The sequence below is a fragment of the Trematomus bernacchii genome, unplaced genomic scaffold (genome assembly GCF_902827165.1).
Source record: "Trematomus bernacchii unplaced genomic scaffold, fTreBer1.1, whole genome shotgun sequence".
In the NCBI taxonomy this organism is placed as follows: Eukaryota; Metazoa; Chordata; class Actinopteri; order Perciformes; family Nototheniidae; genus Trematomus; species Trematomus bernacchii.
Window position 1 is genome coordinate 7331170 of NW_022988066.1, and position 20217 is coordinate 7351386.

The 20217-nt window shown below is 41.3% G+C and overlaps 2 protein-coding genes across 3 annotated transcripts; one reads left to right on the top strand and one right to left on the bottom strand.

Moving 5' to 3' along the window:
• The first annotated feature begins 619 nt into the window (after positions 1-619).
• On the top strand, positions 620-10887 carry adamtsl7 (ADAMTS-like 7). 2 transcript variants are annotated; one of them, XM_034120838.1, is made up of 12 exons: positions 620-878; positions 1603-1732; positions 1909-2084; positions 2215-2323; positions 3201-3416; positions 3803-3932; positions 4535-4757; positions 5257-5430; positions 5704-5877; positions 6064-6243; positions 6960-7104; positions 7929-10887. In XM_034120838.1, the coding sequence occupies exons 1-12, from the start codon at positions 744-746 to the stop codon at positions 8081-8083; spliced, it is 1947 nt and encodes a 648-aa protein (XP_033976729.1). In that variant the 5' UTR covers positions 620-743; the 3' UTR covers positions 8084-10887. The 2 variants fall into 2 exon arrangements, with proteins under 2 accessions (XP_033976729.1, XP_033976730.1); XM_034120839.1 differs by having other exon boundaries at positions 3234-3416.
• Positions 9015-19578, bottom strand: ptpn9b (protein tyrosine phosphatase non-receptor type 9b). Its single transcript, XM_034120837.1, has 13 exons — positions 19480-19578; positions 16938-17081; positions 16267-16356; positions 15902-16026; positions 15636-15741; positions 15405-15515; positions 14324-15306; positions 14089-14185; positions 13661-13730; positions 13475-13553; positions 12961-13111; positions 12444-12651; positions 9015-11699 (listed from the first exon to the last, which is right to left on the bottom strand). The coding sequence occupies exons 1-13, from the start codon at positions 19510-19512 to the stop codon at positions 11476-11478; spliced, it is 2421 nt and encodes an 806-aa protein (XP_033976728.1). The 5' UTR covers positions 19513-19578; the 3' UTR covers positions 9015-11475.
• Between the last annotated feature and the right edge of the window lie 639 nt (positions 19579-20217).

Consider the following 20217-nt stretch of genomic DNA (forward strand, 5'->3'; position numbering starts at 1 on the left):
TGCGAGCATTGAGACACAGTAACTCTTTAACAAACATATCGGCAGTGACATGTACAATCATAGACTTACATGCGTACAGGTTACTACAATATTCTCTAAAGATATATCATATTTTGCAGCTTTTGGTGCAATTACATTTGGATTTAGCTATTGACATTGGATATCACACACCCACACACACACACACACACACACACACACACACACACACACACACACACACACACACACACACACACACACACCACACACACACACACACACACACACACACACTTACTGTGGTATTTTTATGTTAAATCTTTCCTCTCAGCAGTGAAACGAAGAAAAAAGGGCATATCTCTGAACAAGAAAAGGCTTTTACAGTGAAAACAAGAAGAAGGTCTATCCAGAGTGATGTGTTTCTAAAACCTCATATTCTTGCATGACAATTTATGGGAAGAGATATTGTTTTTGGCTTGAGGATACACTACAGGAGTCTGTCATCAAATCATAAACACTCATCATGAGCTGTCAAGACATTCTTACTGAGGTGCAAAATGGGTGTGATTTAAACTAGCAACAACTTTTTAAAACGTGCATACAATTTCCAAACACTTTCTCTCAACACTTCTCCTTACACCCCTCAAAACGCTGTCTTTTTTCCCTCCCACCTCTCAAGCCAACCCCAGCTCACAAACACACACACACTCCCATTAAACATATGTTTGTGTGTGTGAGTGTCCTCCTCCCTCAGTCTATCCATGGCTGGATTGTGGCAGCAGCTCCTGCCCCTACAGCAGGGTCGAGCTCTGCTTCTCCTTCCCTTCATCTGTCTTTTCTACCCACCCTCGAGTGCTATTCCCTGGGATTCCAAAGCCAGTCCACTCCCTCTGAAGGTAGGATATCCAGATGGCCATGGAAAAACTATAACAATTATTATCATAGCTAAAATGTTATGCAATGTTATGCTTTCTAATACTTTTGTAAGTGAATTTTGGCACAAAATATATTATTTGTGAGATCCTTGTTTTCTTATTTATGAAGGACATTTTTAACTTTACCCAATATAACTTAAGCTTATTTGAAGTTGTTTTGCTTATGCATACCACAGCTACAATTATTTATCAGAATCAGGGGAATAACTGCATGACATGGCATGTTTTATATTATCTGTGTTTTTGTCACTAAGGATAACTAATCACTAACAGATCCAGTTTTTTCAGGATTGTGAATAAAACAATAAAAACCAGAAGGACCAGATAGACATGACACGAAAAACAACATAAGAGTTAAACTAGTAAAATAGAGATTTGTACACGGGGAGGGGAGAGGGAGACCAACAAGGCTTCAACTCGAACCAAATGTTGGTCTGGACTGAGTGAGCTTAGGGATTTCCAGAAAGAGGGGTACTAAAGTAAAATGGATTAGTGAAAATGAGAGAAAAAAGTGCAATGTGATCCAGCGGAATTTATGATTATACTATTCCAACACATGCCAGTGATGGTGAAACCTTGGTAGAGGTGAGCTAGCATGCAGCGAGTCTGCAGATGAGTGGGCACATACAGTGTTTGTACCTGTGGCTTTTTGTGCACTAAAATGTGTGAACATGTGTGTTGGCAGGGTTTTGAGGTGGTGAAGGGACATTTCTCCAGGACCTTCCTTCGTGTTGGCTACCATAAAATAACAGAGATTCCTGCAGGAGCATGCAACATCAGCATACAGGAGACAATAAAGAGCCGAAACTACCTGGGTACACACACACACACACACACACACACACACACACACACACACACACACACACACACACACACACACACACACACACACACACACACACACACACACACACACACACACGCACACAAAAATGGAAGACATATTTTTGATGACAAAGTGTAGGATGAATATGGCGTTTTCCTCCAGCTCTGCAGACACAAAGTGGTGTCTCCATCATCAACGGCAACTGGGTGATTGACAGGCCGGGGATCTTCACCGTTGTAGGAACGGAGCTGACGTACAAACGGCCCAATGAAATCCGCTCTCGCAATGGAGAGTCCATTACTTCACCCGGGCCACTGTCTGAAGACCTGCATGTTTATGTGAGACACAAACTAAAACACACTATGAGAGCTGCCTTTGTGTTAGTGCATTCAAATGCACTAACACAAACAAAACTACTTGTACTACAATGCTGTACAATACATCATCATCACTTTCTCTTTCACACAGATAATCTACCAGCAACCAGGTCCGAGAGTATACTATGAATACATTGTGCCATTACAAAGCACAACCCCCACTCCTGAGCAGACCACACCTGCTACTATTCTGCCCTTGGGTGAGTGCATACACTAACACACACTTAAAACCATATTGGAGTGAGCCTAAATAACAACAGTGTCCAATTCCTCATACTGAATATTCTGGTTTGCCCTCAGGGAGCATAACACAGAACAGATTTGTTTCTGCATGAACAGGGCAGAGTGTGTGGTTGTTTAGTTCAAATTTCAGGGTAACACCAATATGTATCATTTTCCGCAAAATTGTCTTTTCGAAAATTTGATTAGGATTTAGATAACATTTGAAACAGGCAGGCAGCCAAACGTTGTTCTGGCACAGAGCTCTTTACCGCACACTGAGATATGAATCAGTTACTTGAGCCTGATTTCATTTCAATAACTAATATTAAACCTTCATTAAATACTGTATATTTGAGATGTTGCTTAATTTAATGTATGCCTTTTGATGCTGATGAATATTGATTTAAGTACAAGAGTTCTCAAAAACACCTATGCTTTAAGCCCCCTGTTTATACTGTTGCTGATTAGACCTCTATTCTGGCTGATGCTGGACTAATGCTCGGAATTACAAGATCTTACCAGACTCCATGGCTATGTCTAAAATGACTCCCTACAGTATGCACTTAATCTAATTATAAGAGCGATAATGGAGTAACTTTACCCAACCAAAACAGTGTACCAATGCAAACAGCAGTGTGAGGGAGATGTCAATCAATCAACCACACTTGCATGCACAGACCTGAGAAGAAGCTCTAATTTGGCAAAATTATTGAAATCCTCTGTGTTGGATATCATGGATAAACTGGGTCTTTAACAATATGATATTTCATTTAAGGCATCATATCCTATTTCTATCTATTCAACTTCTTAAAACGTTTTGTTGACCTTTCGTCCATTACTTGCCTGACAAATTAGGGCTTCAACCTCAAACTGTCTCTACTCTTGTAGCTGAGACAGTGGGCCCAACCCAACCAGGGGAGAAGGAGCACCAAGGCGAGGTCACTAACAATGACATCATCAAAGAGAAACCCCATCCTAACCAGATTCCCCCTGAGCCCAGCGTGAAACCCCAACCCACCTACACCTGGACAAACAGTGGGCGGATGGAGTGCAGCACTACCTGTGGGACTGGTGAGGAAACACACGTATTTCAAAGAAAGGGCGACCACACATTTAAATAAAACTTTCCAAATCTCTATCTCTCTTTTGTGAATGATACCCATGCTCTATGGAACATTCTTCTTTTGATAATAAGATGTTAGAAAATCAAATATGACAGACTTACAGTTAATGACAGCTTGAACTATTAACAGTACCTACGCAAACTACATACTTTGTATCATTATTTCTAATGGAAATGACCTAATGTTTGGCAAAATGTGTACACATTCACTTGCTTAGTCTTTTTTCTGTGTGTGTGTGTTTGTGTGTGTGTGTGTGTGTGTGTGTGTGTGTGTGTGTGCGTGTATGTGTGTGTGGGTGTGTGTGTATGTGTGTGTGTGTGTTTGTTTGCGCAGGCAGGCGTCAGGTACTCTGGGAGTGTGTTGAGAAAGATTCCCAGACGACTGTTCCTGCTGACCTCTGTGACCCTGCGCTTGAACCAAAAAACAAGGGAGAAGAGTGCAACATGCAGTCCTGTCCTGCATAGTGAGCTGCACACACACACACGCACGCACGCACGCACGCACACACACACACACACACACACACACACACACGCACGCACACACGCACAAAAACACACACACACACACACACACACAAACACATGGTGTAGTGTCTCTCAGCGTGAAGCCTTCATCATTCACACACATTCAAGTCATGAGTCAGTTACCCGTCAGAGTCAATCACACTGACTCTCTTTGGTGTGGCTTTGGTTTTCCTGTCTTGGTAACTCACAACAGATCTTACTGTGCTACGATCTAGCAGGGTGTAAGTGTATGTTAGCTGTGAGTCTGAAATATTTGTTTCTATTGGGAAAAAAGCAGCAGAGGATTGCAGAAATTAAACGTTAGAAGTGAAAAGGATGAGGAGAAACATCTATACTAGTGCACCACAAATTGGCTTTATTTGCTTTTGTTCAATTATGATCTCCTTTGAGGAGACTACGTTGGTAAAATTAAGGACATTGAGCTGGGACTTGAAGAAGATCATGCTAAATGTAAGTCTCAGTGTGTAACCACATATTTTGTGACAGACTGCAAACTGCTCTTGATTTTCTCCCACTCATCCTTTGTTTTTGCTGACAGCTTTGACCTGGGGGAGTGGTCAGAGTGCAGCAGGAGGTGTGGGCCTGGCACTCAGCACCGCCAGGTCATCTGTAGCCAGGTCACTCATGTTCACGCCAATGGGACGGAGACATCGGTTACAGCGGCACAGGAACTGTGTGGGACGTCTGATAGGCCGGTGACCAAGTCTACATGCCAGCTGAAGATTTGCAGCCAGTGGGAGATACGATCTGAGTGGAGCTCGGTGAGAACAATACCTATGTAACAATAACAATACATATTTCATTCAATTATAATATGATTTGTACATTATATCTGAATCTGCACAGTAACGTACAACTGTAATTGTGAAGAGCAATAAAGTACACTTCTGAAATATAGTGGAGTACAGACTAGTTATAAAGTTATTTAAAATTGTAATATTCAGTAACGAAGATTCAAGATTCACAGTGCAGATATGGCAATGAAAAACTTAAGTCACAGGCTCCTCCAACAGTGCAACATATATATATAGGAAATAGAACAAATAAAACAGATAAAGAGCAAGTCCTTCCAAACTGAATGGACACAATTCTTTGGTCCTAGGGAATTCTAAAATGTCTATACCCCCAAAAAAGCTAAACAATATGTGAGCTATAGTTGCATGTCTACAGTCATTAAACAGGCATTTAAAAAGACACACTATTTAGCATTCTGATAATGAAACATCTACCCCTTTCTCTCTTCCACCTTCTGTCCCCCAGTGTTCAGTACCATGTGGAGTGGGCCAGCGCAGCAGGGAGGTGGTGTGTGTGAGCAACCAGGGTGAGGTGGAGGAGGATGAAGAGTGCAACATGAACCTAAGACCAGACACTCTGCAGAACTGTGACATGGGAGCCTGTGCACGCAGCTGGTTCACCTCCCTCTGGAGCCAACGGGTAACAGAAACAAGTTAGAGTGTGTGTGTGTGTGTGTGTGTGTGTGTGGTGTGTGTGTGTGTGTGTGTGTGTGTGGTGTGTGTGTGTGTGTGTGTGTGTGTGTGTGTGTGTGTGTGTGTGTGTGTGTGTGTGTGTGTGTGTGTGTGTGTGTGTGTGTGTGTGTGTGTGTGTGTGTGTGTGGGAGGAGGATGGGACACAACAGGGAATAAGGGAAAGAAGGTAAGAACTAAGTTACTTCGATTAAAAGTTTATGTGAGTGTAATGTTTTTTCAGTGTTCAACAGAGTGTGGACAAGGCAATCAAACACGGACCACAGTGTGTCTGATGGATCATGTGACTGATCTGCCATTGGACAGCTGCGAGGGGGAACGCCCAGCAGAATTTAAATCATGTGACTCAGGCCCCTGCAAGAACAGCCTGGAGTGGTACACCGGACCCTGGGGTCAGGTAATTGACATGAACACAGACACATACAGCTGAAAACATAACACATTTGAACCTTTACCTTTTCCTCTTGTGTGTGTGTGTGTGTGTGTGTGTGTGTGTGTGTGTGTGTGTGTGTGTGTGTGTGTGTGTGTGTGTGTGTGTGTGTGTGTGTGTGTGTGTGTGTGTGTGTGTGTGTGTGATGTGAAGTGTTCTGCAGAGTGCGGGAATGGCACACAGTCCCGGAGTGTGGCTTGTATTTTCAACGACGATGGTCGTATGGAGGTTGTGGACCAGTTCAAATGTTCCAGTCTCTCTCAGCCAATCACAGCTCAGCCCTGCAGACTGAAGCCATGCGGTGTCCAGTGGTACGTCACAGAGTGGAGCGTGGTAAGTGTCTCAAAGTCTTCCCTTCTTCCACTATGCAAGACAATGCCCCTCATGTGGTATCAGTCAGAGCCATAGTCAATAGTTGGGACACTTGGTTGTGTCAATTAAACATTAAATGTTCAAACAACATTTGTGATCAGATCAAATCACCATCAGGTCCTTTAAGTATTATTCAAAAGGTCTTGACCTTAACAGTTTCAGAGGGTATATATTTTTTTATAAAGTCTTTATAGTGTTCAAAACTGTCTGTTTATTATCTAGAGTCACCAGGACAGACAGTATGCTGATGAGATTTATGAATGTCATCTTTAAAGGGGACATACTGTATCACAAGAAACTCACTTTTTCAGTACTGGTGCATATACTGTACATTTTGGTATCTGTAGTGCCTACCAACCCATAAACATACAAATAGGAAATTCCAGTAGGTTTTTTGTGAGCTTCCTTATTGAAAACACAAGGGATTCAACAAGCCATTCAGATGTGGCTCCCTTCTTTTGTCACATTCAGTTTAATAAGAACCAACTTTGCAATTTTTCTCAAATGTATTTGCATGGCCAGATATCACAACTTCTTTAGAATTAGTTCAAAAGGTGATGGATTTAGTTGTGACGACTAAGTGGTGTCCATATTTAGGACTCCAATCAAATGATGTATACTGTACTGTATGTGCGACTCTTCCTCTCTGTCTTCACTCTCTCTTTCTAACACCTCAGTGTTCACGCTCCTGCAACACGGGCTACCGTGTGCGTGAGGTGCGCTGTCTTGCCGACAACATTTCCCCAAGCGACCGCTGTGACCCGACTTTGACCCCAGAAAGCCGAGAAGAGTGCAACAAACATCCCTGTGTAGCTGAGATAAGTGAGTCTGTCAGCCAGTGTTGTACTACCCTCCTGTGCCCACTGTCAGTGCAGCTGGGTCAGAGTGCACACGAGGGTCAGAGAGGACCTGTTTGGAGTGAGATTTCTCTGTGATGCTGTCAATGTTACCTTGAAGATGTTCATATGGAGGAAGAATTGAGCGGTTGAAAAAAAACATGGCGATAAAAAATGGTTTAGAATGACTTTGACTCCACTTTGAGGGCTTAGGTACTGCCTTGAGACTCATATTGTAGAGCAGGGGTGTCCAAACTACGGCCTGGGGGCCAAATGCGGCCCGCGGGCCATTTTAAATCGGCCCTCAGCGATTTCAAAAAGTATAATGAAATATGGCCCACAAATGAAACTTGTACTTGTCTTATATTGTACTTCTTAACTATACATGTAAACTTATATTACACAGTAGTATTCATGTGTTAAGACCACTTTTCAAATAAATTCAGTCAATTAAAGTTGGAAACATTTTCTAACATATCTTAGTTGATAAGAAAAAAGCCCAATGACTTGTTTACATAACAAGCTTGAAATACACCCTTCCTATTTGTCCTTATTATAATCAATCTGAGGCTTCTGCTTTAAGGGATGAGCTGCCACCACTCACAAGCATAATTTACCTACATTTGATTGATTTTGCTAACTTATACCTTAACTTATGAGGCGATATACCTCTAGTTAGTGGCCCAGCCCTTCGTATATTTTCCTGTATGTGGCCCTCGGTGAAAAAGGTTTGGACACCCCTGTTGTAGAGGATACAACTGAATGGAATAAGGACATTTGCACTAACTTGTGCCTCCTTCCCTTTAACAGATCCATCCTGCAGCGACCAGTATCATAACTGTGTGGTGGTGGTCCAGGCTCGTCTCTGTGTGTACCCTTACTACAGAAGTGTCTGCTGCGCCTCCTGCTCCCGTTCCCTCAAAACATACCCCAACTCATTTCAGAGGAACCACATCCGCAGATAATGCTGCGACTGAGACTGTTTCATCATCACACCAAACCACATGAAGAATAATATCAATTTACAGACACACACACAAAATGTAGTTTTAGAGTGTTTTCATTCTCAGTGTAACTTTTAACTGGTAAAATATAAGAACTTGTATATTTATTCTTAAAAAAGGCTGTTTAACTTTTTTTTTTACTTAGCTGTTGTTTGTTATAATAGAAACTTGGTGGAAGGATGAAGCATGAGCCATGGAAGATCCCATCACATTATGGAGATGATCTGAATCACAAACCACATTCTTCAAATGTGTTTACTTTGCAAGATGTGGCATTCTAATCATTCATATTGGCTTTTTAAATATCCTTTTTGTTATGTTTCCTGTATAAGTGATGGGGGACAAAATCCTCAATTTCCAGAAAAACTGTGTGATAGAATTAAAATAAAAAACTATGACATCTGACGCTAAAATTAAACTTGCTGGACTAAAAGAAGCTTTTGAATATTTCTATTCTAAGACAAGCAATGTCAAATTTTACACCCAGTACAAAAGTCCTGTTTTTAATGAGATATGTAAGGAAACAATGCAGTGAAATAACTACATTTATATACTTTAAACTATATAAATGTTTACTTTTTATATACAAAAACGTAATTTTATTAAGCAACTAGTAATTTATGGCCAGAAAACATCGTTATGGAGCAAAAATGTACTTTCCTAAACCTATATCTATAGGCCTAAAGCTGGCTGCTTTTAAAATTGGGGTGAGGAAAACTGAGAAATGCTTTTTTAAACATCAACATTGAATGGAAAGTGAAGATTTTATGGGGAAATATTCACTGAAAACATGGTGTATTTTATGTATAAAAGCATCTAACAAGTGACATGTAATAATAATGTATGCACAACTCTATCCAGTGGGAAATAGATCACATAAACCTTGTACTCATTCAAGATAGTAATACCGTTGCTTTAATGGGACAGCCGGGCTGACATGTAAAAGGCCATAATTCACGAGAACGTAAAGCACATAAGAAAACATTAAATGAACACCAATGACAAACGCATGTTGCATTCTCTGTTTCTCATACAACTAATTATTGTAGCATTGGAACCAGTCTTTTACACACACAATCTCCCATTTTGTATCTTCAAATCTTTAGTAATGTTCCCGAGGTGCTCCAGTCTTTGTGTCCGTGGATGCAAGGCTGCATTGGTAGGTCCATGCTTGTTTGCACTTGTTGCTGTGTGATAGGAAAGATTCTTTAGGGTGAGCCTGGGCCTTTGGTATTGAGGGATGCAGGGTCCACATTCACCAACAATATCACCGTCTGTCTGACTTAATTGCTCGGACTCCATTATCCAGAAAACATTCAAGGCTCGCTTTCCATGCTGATACACCTTTACCCTTTATAAATATATTTTTGTACTCAGACACCAGGCTGGACTTCTGTGAACAAAAATGGCAGCTGCTAGTATTTTTTTTGCTCTTTTTGTTGTCTTGGTAGCTCTCTTTTGTCTTGTCCTTGGCATTGGGTACCAGACGAAAAAGAAGTTAATGTAATTGTTATTGAGTTTAACAATAAGCTGTCTAAAAACATACTTGTTAGCTTCCCCTGACCCCCCCCCCCCCTCTATTTTCCTAGAATTGAACAATCACTATTTATACAAGTCAGTTCTGAAAATACAATGGCAAGTGACACTTTCCACCAAAATCTCATTGTGAAAAACAAAAAATATATTTCACTCCCCACCTGATTTGTTCAGCTTATCAAATGCTTTAACTACTCTGTTTTTCTTTGTAGCCTCGTACCAACATTCACTGATTTCAATATTGTAGAAGTTTTACAAAGACATAAATATAGTAGGATACAATACAGTAAAAAATACAAAATAAAGTTGATATACTTTTTTTTCTTAAATGATAATTTACCAGAGGCAAACCCAGAAATGGATCTTTGACACTAGGCAAAAACACTAGAATTACCCCCTGAGGTCAAATGATAAGAGAATAGCCATGTCTCAAACCAGAGCTTAGTCCCAGGTTACTCACTACTCTCCCGTTATTCACAAGTAGTGTACTATGTACAGGACTATAGGCAAAATGTGGGTGTCCTGTCTGGAACATAGTCAACGTGTACTATTCAAGTGCACTCGTTTGGGTGTTATTACTATACTAGCGAGACATTAAGCCAAGGAAACTTGAAGGCACAATTATCTGAGGCAGAATATGCCCCGAGAATTAAAAACAACAGTTGTGGTATTAAGGGAGTAAGATTTAAAAAGGGAAAGAACAAAAGGGGAAATTAAAGTTTACAGTTTCAGATATGGTTTCGGTCTGAGAATGACGAGGCAGTGAATCAAGTTAAGGCCAAATTACTTAAGACCGTCCAATCAGAACGCTCCAACAGTAAAGATGATGTAAGACCTGATAAATCCCACAGATTTGCAATATGATATCATTTTTGATAACGGAACTCTTTTCTGTATTTTGTCATAGCCTGGCTCGCTACATAGATATTTATTCTGATGGTTAAGTCAATTTGTATTAAACAAGGCTTTTTTTGCTCTTCTTTTAGAGGTTGTTATTATGCACAATAATGTATAAATGTATGTTACAAGAATATACATGGGCTTCAGTCTATAATATCTCAGTAAGGAGTACATCCAAGCATTCAGGGTGAGGACTTTGGCTTTGAAAAGTGAGTCTACATATGCACAAATATGAAACACAAGTAGAAAATGCACCATAGAAAAAAAAGGACATGAAAAAAAAAAAAAAACGGAAACGGACTAAATGGCTCACACACTGATCTACTGTCGCTTACGACCATTTGCTCACACAAGCATTTCCTCTGAAAAAAAAAAAAAAAAGGTTTTCAAGTTTCACCTTTTTACACCCTTCACATTTCCTCTGTCATCACAGAGTTGTTCAGGGTTGAAAAGGATGAAATAAAATAAAAAAAGAACAAGACTGGGGTTTGGAGGGCTTCAAGGGAAAGATTTCAAGTTTGTCATTCCTCATGTGCAAGTCAATATAAAAAAATGCTACAACTCGTACAACTCTCTTGTCAACAAGACAGGTTCAGGGCAGGCCAAGTCCCCTCGCAGTTTGCTAAATAAAAAGGGGCTCGGAAATTGGCAGGACAGCTTGCTTCATCGGTGACGCAATGCACGGTCTCCACTCCCTGCATGTTATATCTCCAGCTCTCCACCTCCTCCGTCTATCAATTCATGCGAAGGAAGAGCAGCTGTGGGAGTCTGAATCTTTACATTGAGAGCCGAAACTAGAAATCCATCATCAGTCTTTTTTTTATTTTCTCGCTCTTCTCCTCTGGATCTTCATTCTTTCGTTCCTATGATTTCGGCTTATGTTGGCTATCCCACTCGTTGTATTCTACGTGTGTCCCTCACTCGCTGTCAGTCTCTAGGTCTGAGTCGGACCACTGCACTGGGCTCAGTTTTCCATTGCGCTGGGCATACTCGATGACTGCTGTGTAGCAGAAGTAGTACTGGTCCCAGGTCTGGATGCTGAAAGCCCTCTGTGTGCGCATCCGTCGCACCGTCTGACGGATGTCCACTGAGCCGATGTCCTCCAGCCGGGACAGGCAGATGTCCAGTGTACAGAACGTGCCTGTCAGGGAGGGGAGATGGATAAAGAGAGGATGAAAAGGTGAACAAAACAAGTTACCAAATTGCATACACATACTTGGCACGTTATAAAAAAGACTCAACATATCACAGAAAAAAAACATCTCTCAGTGCAAAAAATGTACTGAGAGATTTTATTGAATTTTGGGGAAGATAAAATCATTTTTTCACAAATGTAACAATTCTTGGATCCATTTTAGATGCTAAAGTACAATTACTTGATATTTTCAAACTTTAGCTGTTTTGGTAAATGAAACAAATGTTTTTTAAGCTAGACGTTTACAAAGAAAGTGTCCAAGTATACTGAGACTTATGTAGTAGTTAGAATTGAAAAATATCTTTGAAAACTCGTCTTACTAAATTGTTTTGTTTTACAGTTACACCAACACTGTAGGCCAACATAAAGCCACACATTACTCAAAAGGAACAATGTCTCAGCATAAACATATAGGTTTAATTGTTATCCTTGTTTGATGTTGCAAATGGAGCTGCTGTGATGCAAGAAAAATGTCAGACTTGATCTGACAATAAAGTATGACCGTATCGTAGATCAATTAAAGTGTACAAAAAAAAAAGTATGAAAAAGTATATTTATAATACTAGAAGTTCTGGTCTATGATTATGAAAATAAGACAATCCTGTTTCTAATCCCGGTTTGGAAAACTCAAGTGTCAAAGCAGCAACAGCAACGAGAGTGAAACACAGGATAGTGAAGATATCACTTTACCTGTGCGGCCAATGCCGGCACTGCAGTGCACAACCACAGGGGGGCCCCCTGGAGGGCCCGTCCAGCTGGAGCCCAGGCTCTGGACCGCAGCCTCCCTCCTCCTCAGGACATGCTCACGGAAGTCCAACATGGCTGTAGCACATTTGGGGACCCCAAAGTCTGGCCAGCTGACATAGAGGTAGTGGCACACCTCCCGTCGCTCCCCAGACTGAAGAAAAGCCATAAAGGACCACAGAAAAAGACAGAAAGATATCAGACAAATAGCATGTACAAGCCTGTAGGCCAGTATCCATGTCAAGTATGATTGTGAAATAAAATGAAACGGTAATATATACAAAAAAAATGTAGGAGATAGCACTGACAGGAATTCCACAAACTAAATGCAGCTGTGTCATATCGAGTTATCTTTGATTAGATCTTTATATACATGTGAGGCTATTTAAGGACATTTTTTCCAATGAACATAATTAAGAATTGATCTACTACTACAAGTACAAATGCTGTCAGCATGACGTACCTGTGTGTTGTAAAGTTCAAGATGAGAGAGTTTGAAGTCCTGAAACACCTGGACGTGTGTGTTCCTGACCAGGAAGTATCCGTGCTGCTCAGTCCTTCCATCCTCCAGAGGCCAGTACTGACCACACTTAACACGCCCGCGCTCCACCACCCTGAGACACAGTTACACATCTCTTTAGCTCATCATCAGCCCATCAAGGATATGCTGTTACTAGGACTACCACTTTGTACACAAAGTAAGGATGTAGGGGAGTTTCACGATAGTATGTTTGTGATACTGTATCAATTTTTTATTAATAGTTTTCATGCAAAGGAACTCAGTTGTTGACTTTGTGTTGATGTGATATATCTTGTTGCTTAAGATATGGCAATATATTGAATAGTCACCCCTGTAGCATGATCGTTTAGGCATCGTATCCCCTGGTTTTTGACAATAAACAGCCCTAATACACACAGCTTTTGCAAATCCTTTACACACAATTTACTTCCAAACTAAGATGTAAAATAATTCTCACCTGGTAGTCATGACGATGATAAGTACCATCTGTTCCCAGACCATGCGCCAGAAGTCACCAAAAGTTTTTGGCAAAGGACCTGAAGGACACAAAATCTGTCAGGTCATGGTCCCACTGAGGTCTGCGGGAGGACTGAGTTGCGTTGGAGCAAAACAAAAAGTGTAAATGGCAGAGTAAAGTGCTCACCCTGAGTTGCGATGTAGGCGTTGGTCCTCTTGTACCCATCCATGAAACTGGCATTTATGTAGTCTGGTGTCTGAAAAACACAGCAGAAACGTGGTGAGACTCCCTGCTGTTAGAATCTACTTTTACATTTAACTTTGGTTTATTTTTAGGCCAGATAATTGCAGTTAATGGTTTAAACGGTAGACTGGAGTCACATAAAAAAGTTATTATAATGACTATAATAAATTACAACCAATTTAACTTCATAGTTTTGGTCATTATAACCATATATTCCGAAGCCAAGGTGGCAAACAACGAGCATTCAGCCTTCCAATCACACATAAAACATATGAAGACATAAAAAGAAATAGATCAAACTTTTGGTTCAATTTTTTGTATTTTTTAAAGCTAAGAGAGAGAGAGTTGAAGTTTAGTGAATAAATGATTACCTCATCTTCGTCATCACAGAGCTCGCAGAGTCGCACCCGTGACTGGTCCAGGCAGAGAACATCGCTGTACCTGTTCTTTATCTGATTTGCCAGTTTTCTGTTAAGGCAGAATACAATGTGAGGAATTCAATATTAAAATGTTATCTTTTACCTATTTCCCCCTTGGTTGAGAGAGACAGAAGCACACAGAATCAAGACAAATGAGACCAATGGATAACATATTCTTATCTCTTACTTGGAGTAGTCAAAGGTGCCTGCTGGGGGCTCCTTTCGTATCTCCTCGTACTCCTGATAAATCCCCTTCTTCTTCTTCCTCTTCACGTGTTCCACCAGATCGGGCACATTCATGCCTCCCTGCTCCGGCATGTGGACAGACATCTCCATGCAGCTGTCCTCCTCATCAGGACCCCACGATGAAGACAGGGGCGGGGACTGGGAGGAGGGCTGGTGGGGGGGTCGAGGCAATGATTTCTGGGGCAAAGGGGGCACGCCTTCCTCTTCCTCCCCATCCTCCCCATCATCCTCCTCCCCTTCCTCCCCATCATCATCCTCTTCCTCCTCCTCCTCTTCCTCTTCCTCTTCCTCGTCATCCTCCTCCTTAACATCGTCGTTCTGAGAGCTTTGGGCAGGGTCTGCTACCTGTCCATCCACTTCATCCCCATCATCTTTATGGGAAAGCGGTGTGTCGGGGGGTGTATCTGATTGGGGAGGGGCTTGGCGGCCACGACCATTAATGTTGGCGTTGGGGCTCGAGCCGCTGACCACCATGTTGTCCCCGCTCACTGCTGAGCCGTTCCAGTGTTGGTGGTTCCCCTGCCGCCTGTTTGCAGCGGACTGAGGGCTCTGCTGGTTCTGCCCCTGGCCTTGAGTCCTGCCCTCCACCACTCCGCAGTGGTTGTGTGGGTTAGCATTAGTATCGTCGTAGCAGTTAGAGTTAGCCACGGCTAGCTCGGAACCTAGCTGTGTGTTTATGTGGGTGTGGGACAGAGTAGCGCCTGCGCTTGTGTTGCTGCACTCTAAGCTGTAGGAGCGCAGCAGGCTCCCCACACAGTCGTGGGAGTCCTGTTCTTGTGTGTCACCCTGATCTGCGTTTGTGTGTGCGTTAACGCAGGACTGGATCCAAGCCACGTGGCTATACTGGGACGTCCCACCCAGGTGTTCAGGGAGGGAGGAGACGGGGATGTGACCGGCCAACTCATGAGCTTTCACTGTGCACACCTGGAGGATGGAGAAGACCAAAACATTTAAAATGACATCCAAACAACATATTCAATATGTTATACTGTGAGTCAAACTGAAAAAGGTGCCATACGTACCCTTTCTCTCAGCTTCTCGCGCACAAATAAGCGGAGGACTGCAAAAGGTGCGCGGAACCAAAGAGGTGATGATACAATGAAGACACACTTCAGACGAGCTGGAAATGCCCCCTAATACAGAGGAATAACAGGGAGAAAAAATGATGAAAGGTGTTTGGGAGGAACTGATTTGACACAAGCACTTGAAGGCAGGCAGATTCGAGAACAACAGAGGGTGCTTCTTATAATTACCTTGAGCAAATTGAGGATTTTGACACAGAGCTCATAGTCAAAGTTGCCATAGCTGGAGTTGGTCATGTCGTAAATAAATATGAGGCCGTCTTTTTGAGTTTGTAAACTGGGAAGCAATGAACAAGATTTTCCAGTTAAAACAGTGGAAGATGGTCAAAAGAAGCTTGCTATAAAAAATAAATATGATTTTATAAAATATAATAGAGAGTAACTTAGAAATAAGGCAGTACTCCAGTATAGCAGAACAATGAGGTAAAGTGCATCACCTCTCTATGGCTTTGTCCAGCTGATAGATGATGGCCTGCAGCACCGCTCTGTGGGTGGTGACGTCTGGCCGATGGAGACGAGCAGTGAAGAGCGCTAGAGCGGCACCATTTGCATCACGGCCAGGCTGGTAGGATGCATTAACAGGTTATCACAAAAATCAATGGAAAATTCATTTCGCATCTATTCTTAGATTTGCGAGAACGTGCAGCTATAAATTCAGATTGCGACTGTATACAGTTTCAGACCATCTTTAACTCCATCTCCATTCATAAAGAGACACAAAAGACTTTGAACACAAAGACAAAACTGTCCATAAATGACCCGCATGTGCACAATTTTCTGTGTATCATGAATTGTGACTCACCAGGACTGTAAATTTGCCACTCAGCAGCTCAGAGCGTAGGGGCTCCTCGTCAGGGTTGATATTGATGATGCCCTCTTTGATTCTTGTGTTCTTGGAGACAGGAGAGAATACGAGTGCCATTAGCTTGCAGCTAGAAAAGCATGTAAACAAACTGCAACAAAATATATCATCAATTTAAGCTTGTAAATAAAATGTCCGTCAGACTTTTTGTTTGGTGCATTGTTTCTGTAAGGTTCATGTAATTTTGATGATAAAGAAACACTCAAAACATGTTTCCAACACAGTACAGAGGTAGTGATTGTTGTTGTGCATTTGATTGTTATGGGTGTTCATGACGTTCTGTCTACCTCCTGTTTAATCTGCACAGAAGCCTTTGTGGTCTCACACATCGTTATGACTTGCAGACATGTTACAGTGGAGAGCAGTGACATATCTTAGGGTGCCAGTAGAACAGCATAAAGAAATTGTAAACCCTGCATCATATGACCTGATTTATTTAAACACCACCAAATAAATCTGATGAATTTGTATTGTTGTATTGTTATTTCCAATCAGAATTACAATATTGAGAAAGTGAGTTCACAAAGCTTGCAATTTAATATCTTACCTGTAGCTGATCAAATAAATTAATACTGATTTCAGTTTTATCACCATTTAATGCAGTGCAATACCTTGTATGCTTGGAAGAGGTCGATGGATCTGGAGACGTCAAACTTGCGGGCCATAAGAAACTTTACAGCTGTGGGTTGGGACACGAGCCCAGCGCTGTGAGGCTGCTCCCTGCTGCGCACCTCACCCAGGAACTCCTCCACAGCCTGGGACACACAGGAGAGAGAAGATTTCATTCCATCATATTCTGTACAGACGGTGATATTGGGCTATATAAATAAACATTAAATGATGATTGATTGATTGATGGAAGGAAAAAGATGAGGTATTGTGTCCTGAATTGGAATAACCAGAGGGGAGAAACTGTTAAAATATAAGACAAAATAGGCATGACAACTGACGTGACAAAGAAAAGACAGCACACCCAGCTTTGAAGTTTTTTCCCTGCCTAAGTTACAAAAATGTGTGATACAGATGGCTTCAGCAGGCTGTGCCCCAGGAAGATAATGTGAATGAGAGCACTCAAATGCCAGGACACAAGAGTCAGCTTGATGTCACCCAAAGGAGCGGAATCCAAATATGTAACCAGGCCAAGGACAATGCATGGTAACAACAGATTAACAAATCAGCTATGTACCAAACTTGAATCTCCTTACTCATGGGACAAAGTGGATTCACCCTATGAACTGTTCGCCCCTAACCCTAATGCAATCTTGTCTTTTGACCCATTTCTTGATTAGATGGGAGGCAAACATAGAGAACTCTAAAAATACGGCAATAAAAAACACCCACCATTAGGGCTACACAATAAACAAAAAAATGAAGGCTTACCATAATTAAATGAACATGATGGAATTTGAGCTTGAAGTTAAAAATACCTCCATAACACATAGAAATCTCTCCTAAATATTGTGACTACAGTCCAGAGTAGAACAGTAGAGATTTGATGAAAATATTAATTGCAGGTCTTATTTGAATGCAAGGATTTGTTATTTAGCAGTAATGTAGCACACGATGAAAGTGTAAGCAGTACTATGTAGATATCATTTTGGGTGAAAAGTTTTGTAATAATTTTAATTATAGTTATAGTTTGCTATATAGGAGATGCACTATGAATAAGGAATGGTCTTTGACGTACAAATGTGAAACAATAGCATGAATGTAGCACACCATGGAAGTGAAAGCAATGCTCAGTTTGATTAAATGTTGTGCCATAACATATTTTGTCCATAAAAATCAACAAATAATTGTGATAGGGCCCTTGGGATCGGACCATGACAGAGAAGCAAGGGGTCAAATCAGACACATAATGATATCGTAGGGTAGTTTAGTGCCGTTGACACCACTACAATTTGTATTTACTATTCGTTTACCATGTCATTATGCAACAATTGTGTCAAATGTGATCGAAAGTGACTGTTCCTTACAAAAGTTGTAACTGCACCACCACTTTTCACCTGAATCAATGTTGAATTTGTGTCATTTGTGTATGTAAATGACTCGGTGAGTAACTTTATGTTGCGTCCTTTGGATACAGCGTATTCTACCATCAGTATCTCAGATAACATTTAGCACTAGGAAGCTCTCTAGGCAACAAGTCGTTGATTTCAGCTGGGAGCGTGAACTAGAAAAGGTTTTCAACACAGACTGCATGCGTCGTCAGGGCGGATAATGGATGTATGTTACTGGCTCTTGGAAAGTGATGTTAGCAACCAAGAAACACATCGTAATGTCTCAAGAGTCCTGTGACTTATCCTAGAGATCAGGTAACCATGGAAAAGATAAAAGTAGTAGCTATGAAATCAAGCAGTCATCAGAATTGTTGCTTGACATTTAGTGTTTTCCATCAAAGTCAGGCCCGCCCCTTTTACTAGAAAGTGTTGGCAACAACAATGCTAGGAACCGGAGGATCACTTCTGTGAATTCTCGACCGTAAATCTGATAGGCAGGACACTGCAAGCTTGTTGGCTCATAGCAAACACTCGCGTAGTATGAAGATCTTAAGTCGGTCTTATCTGTGTCATGGTACATTATGACATTAAACATGTAAAGCAATGAGTGTTGAGTCATGTTAAACCTTTACACTTGGTCCAACATTATTTTTAACGTCTAGCAAGATAGCTGTCGAGGAAATTCCCTGCAAGTCAACAATAGCCATTAGCATTAGCCAGCAGCTAGGTTAACGTTACATGTGGCAGCAGGATGGCTAACGATACCGTTAAAGACAAGAGAAGCCACATGTGTGGGGCAAACCATAGTCAACGACGTACCGCTTGGTGACATTAGCAATATGATCATATATATGCGTTCTATGTAGAGCTGGGTTATCAAGGGTGTGAGTAATCGACATATATAGCCGGTTAACTGATCCCTACTACTACTAGCGAACGCCATCGTGCTAACACACATGCTAACTGCTGTCAGTCACACCGGAGTCAGTCGGGAGGAGCGAACGGGCCAGGGCTGTTTACTGGAAAACACCGTTAACTGGGACAATCACCTCGGCAAAAAAATCGCCGGTTGGAGAAGCAACTAAGGGTGACATGTGTACACAACAAACATGGCAGGGATATGAGTACAACAAATCCGTAAAGAGACCCTTACCAGCTGCTCCTGAGTTGTCAGGGCTTCCGCCATCTTGAAGCCTCCGCAACGTCGCAGCGGGCGCGCCCACCAGCCGCTCGCTCACGCCCTACACCCGAGACGGAGAGCGAGGCCCTGCCCACACGCAACACTGTTTTTATCAATGCAGCTACTACTGACAATTCATAAACTGTTTAACAATGCACCTACTACTGACAATTCATAAACTGTTTAACAATGCATCATACTACTGACAATGCATAAACTGTTTAACAATGCACCTACTACTGACAATTCATAAACTGTTTAACAATGCATCATACTACTGACAATTCATAAACTGTTTAACAATGCACCTATTACTGACAATTCATAAACTGTTTAACAATGCATCATACTACTTACAATTCATAAACTGTTTAACAATGCACCTACTACTGAATTCATAAACTGTTTAACAATGCATCATACTACTGACAATTCATAAACTGTTTAACAATGCACCTACTACTGACAATTCATAAACTGTTTAACAATGCATCATACTACTGACAATGCATAAACTGTTTAACAATGCACCTACTACTGACAATTCATAAACTGTTTAACAATGCATCATACTACTGACAATTCATAAACTGTTTAACAATGCACCTATTACTGACAATTCATAAACTGTTTAACAATGCATCATACTACTTACAATTCATAAACTGTTTAACAATGCACCTACTACTGAATTCATAAACTGTTTAACAA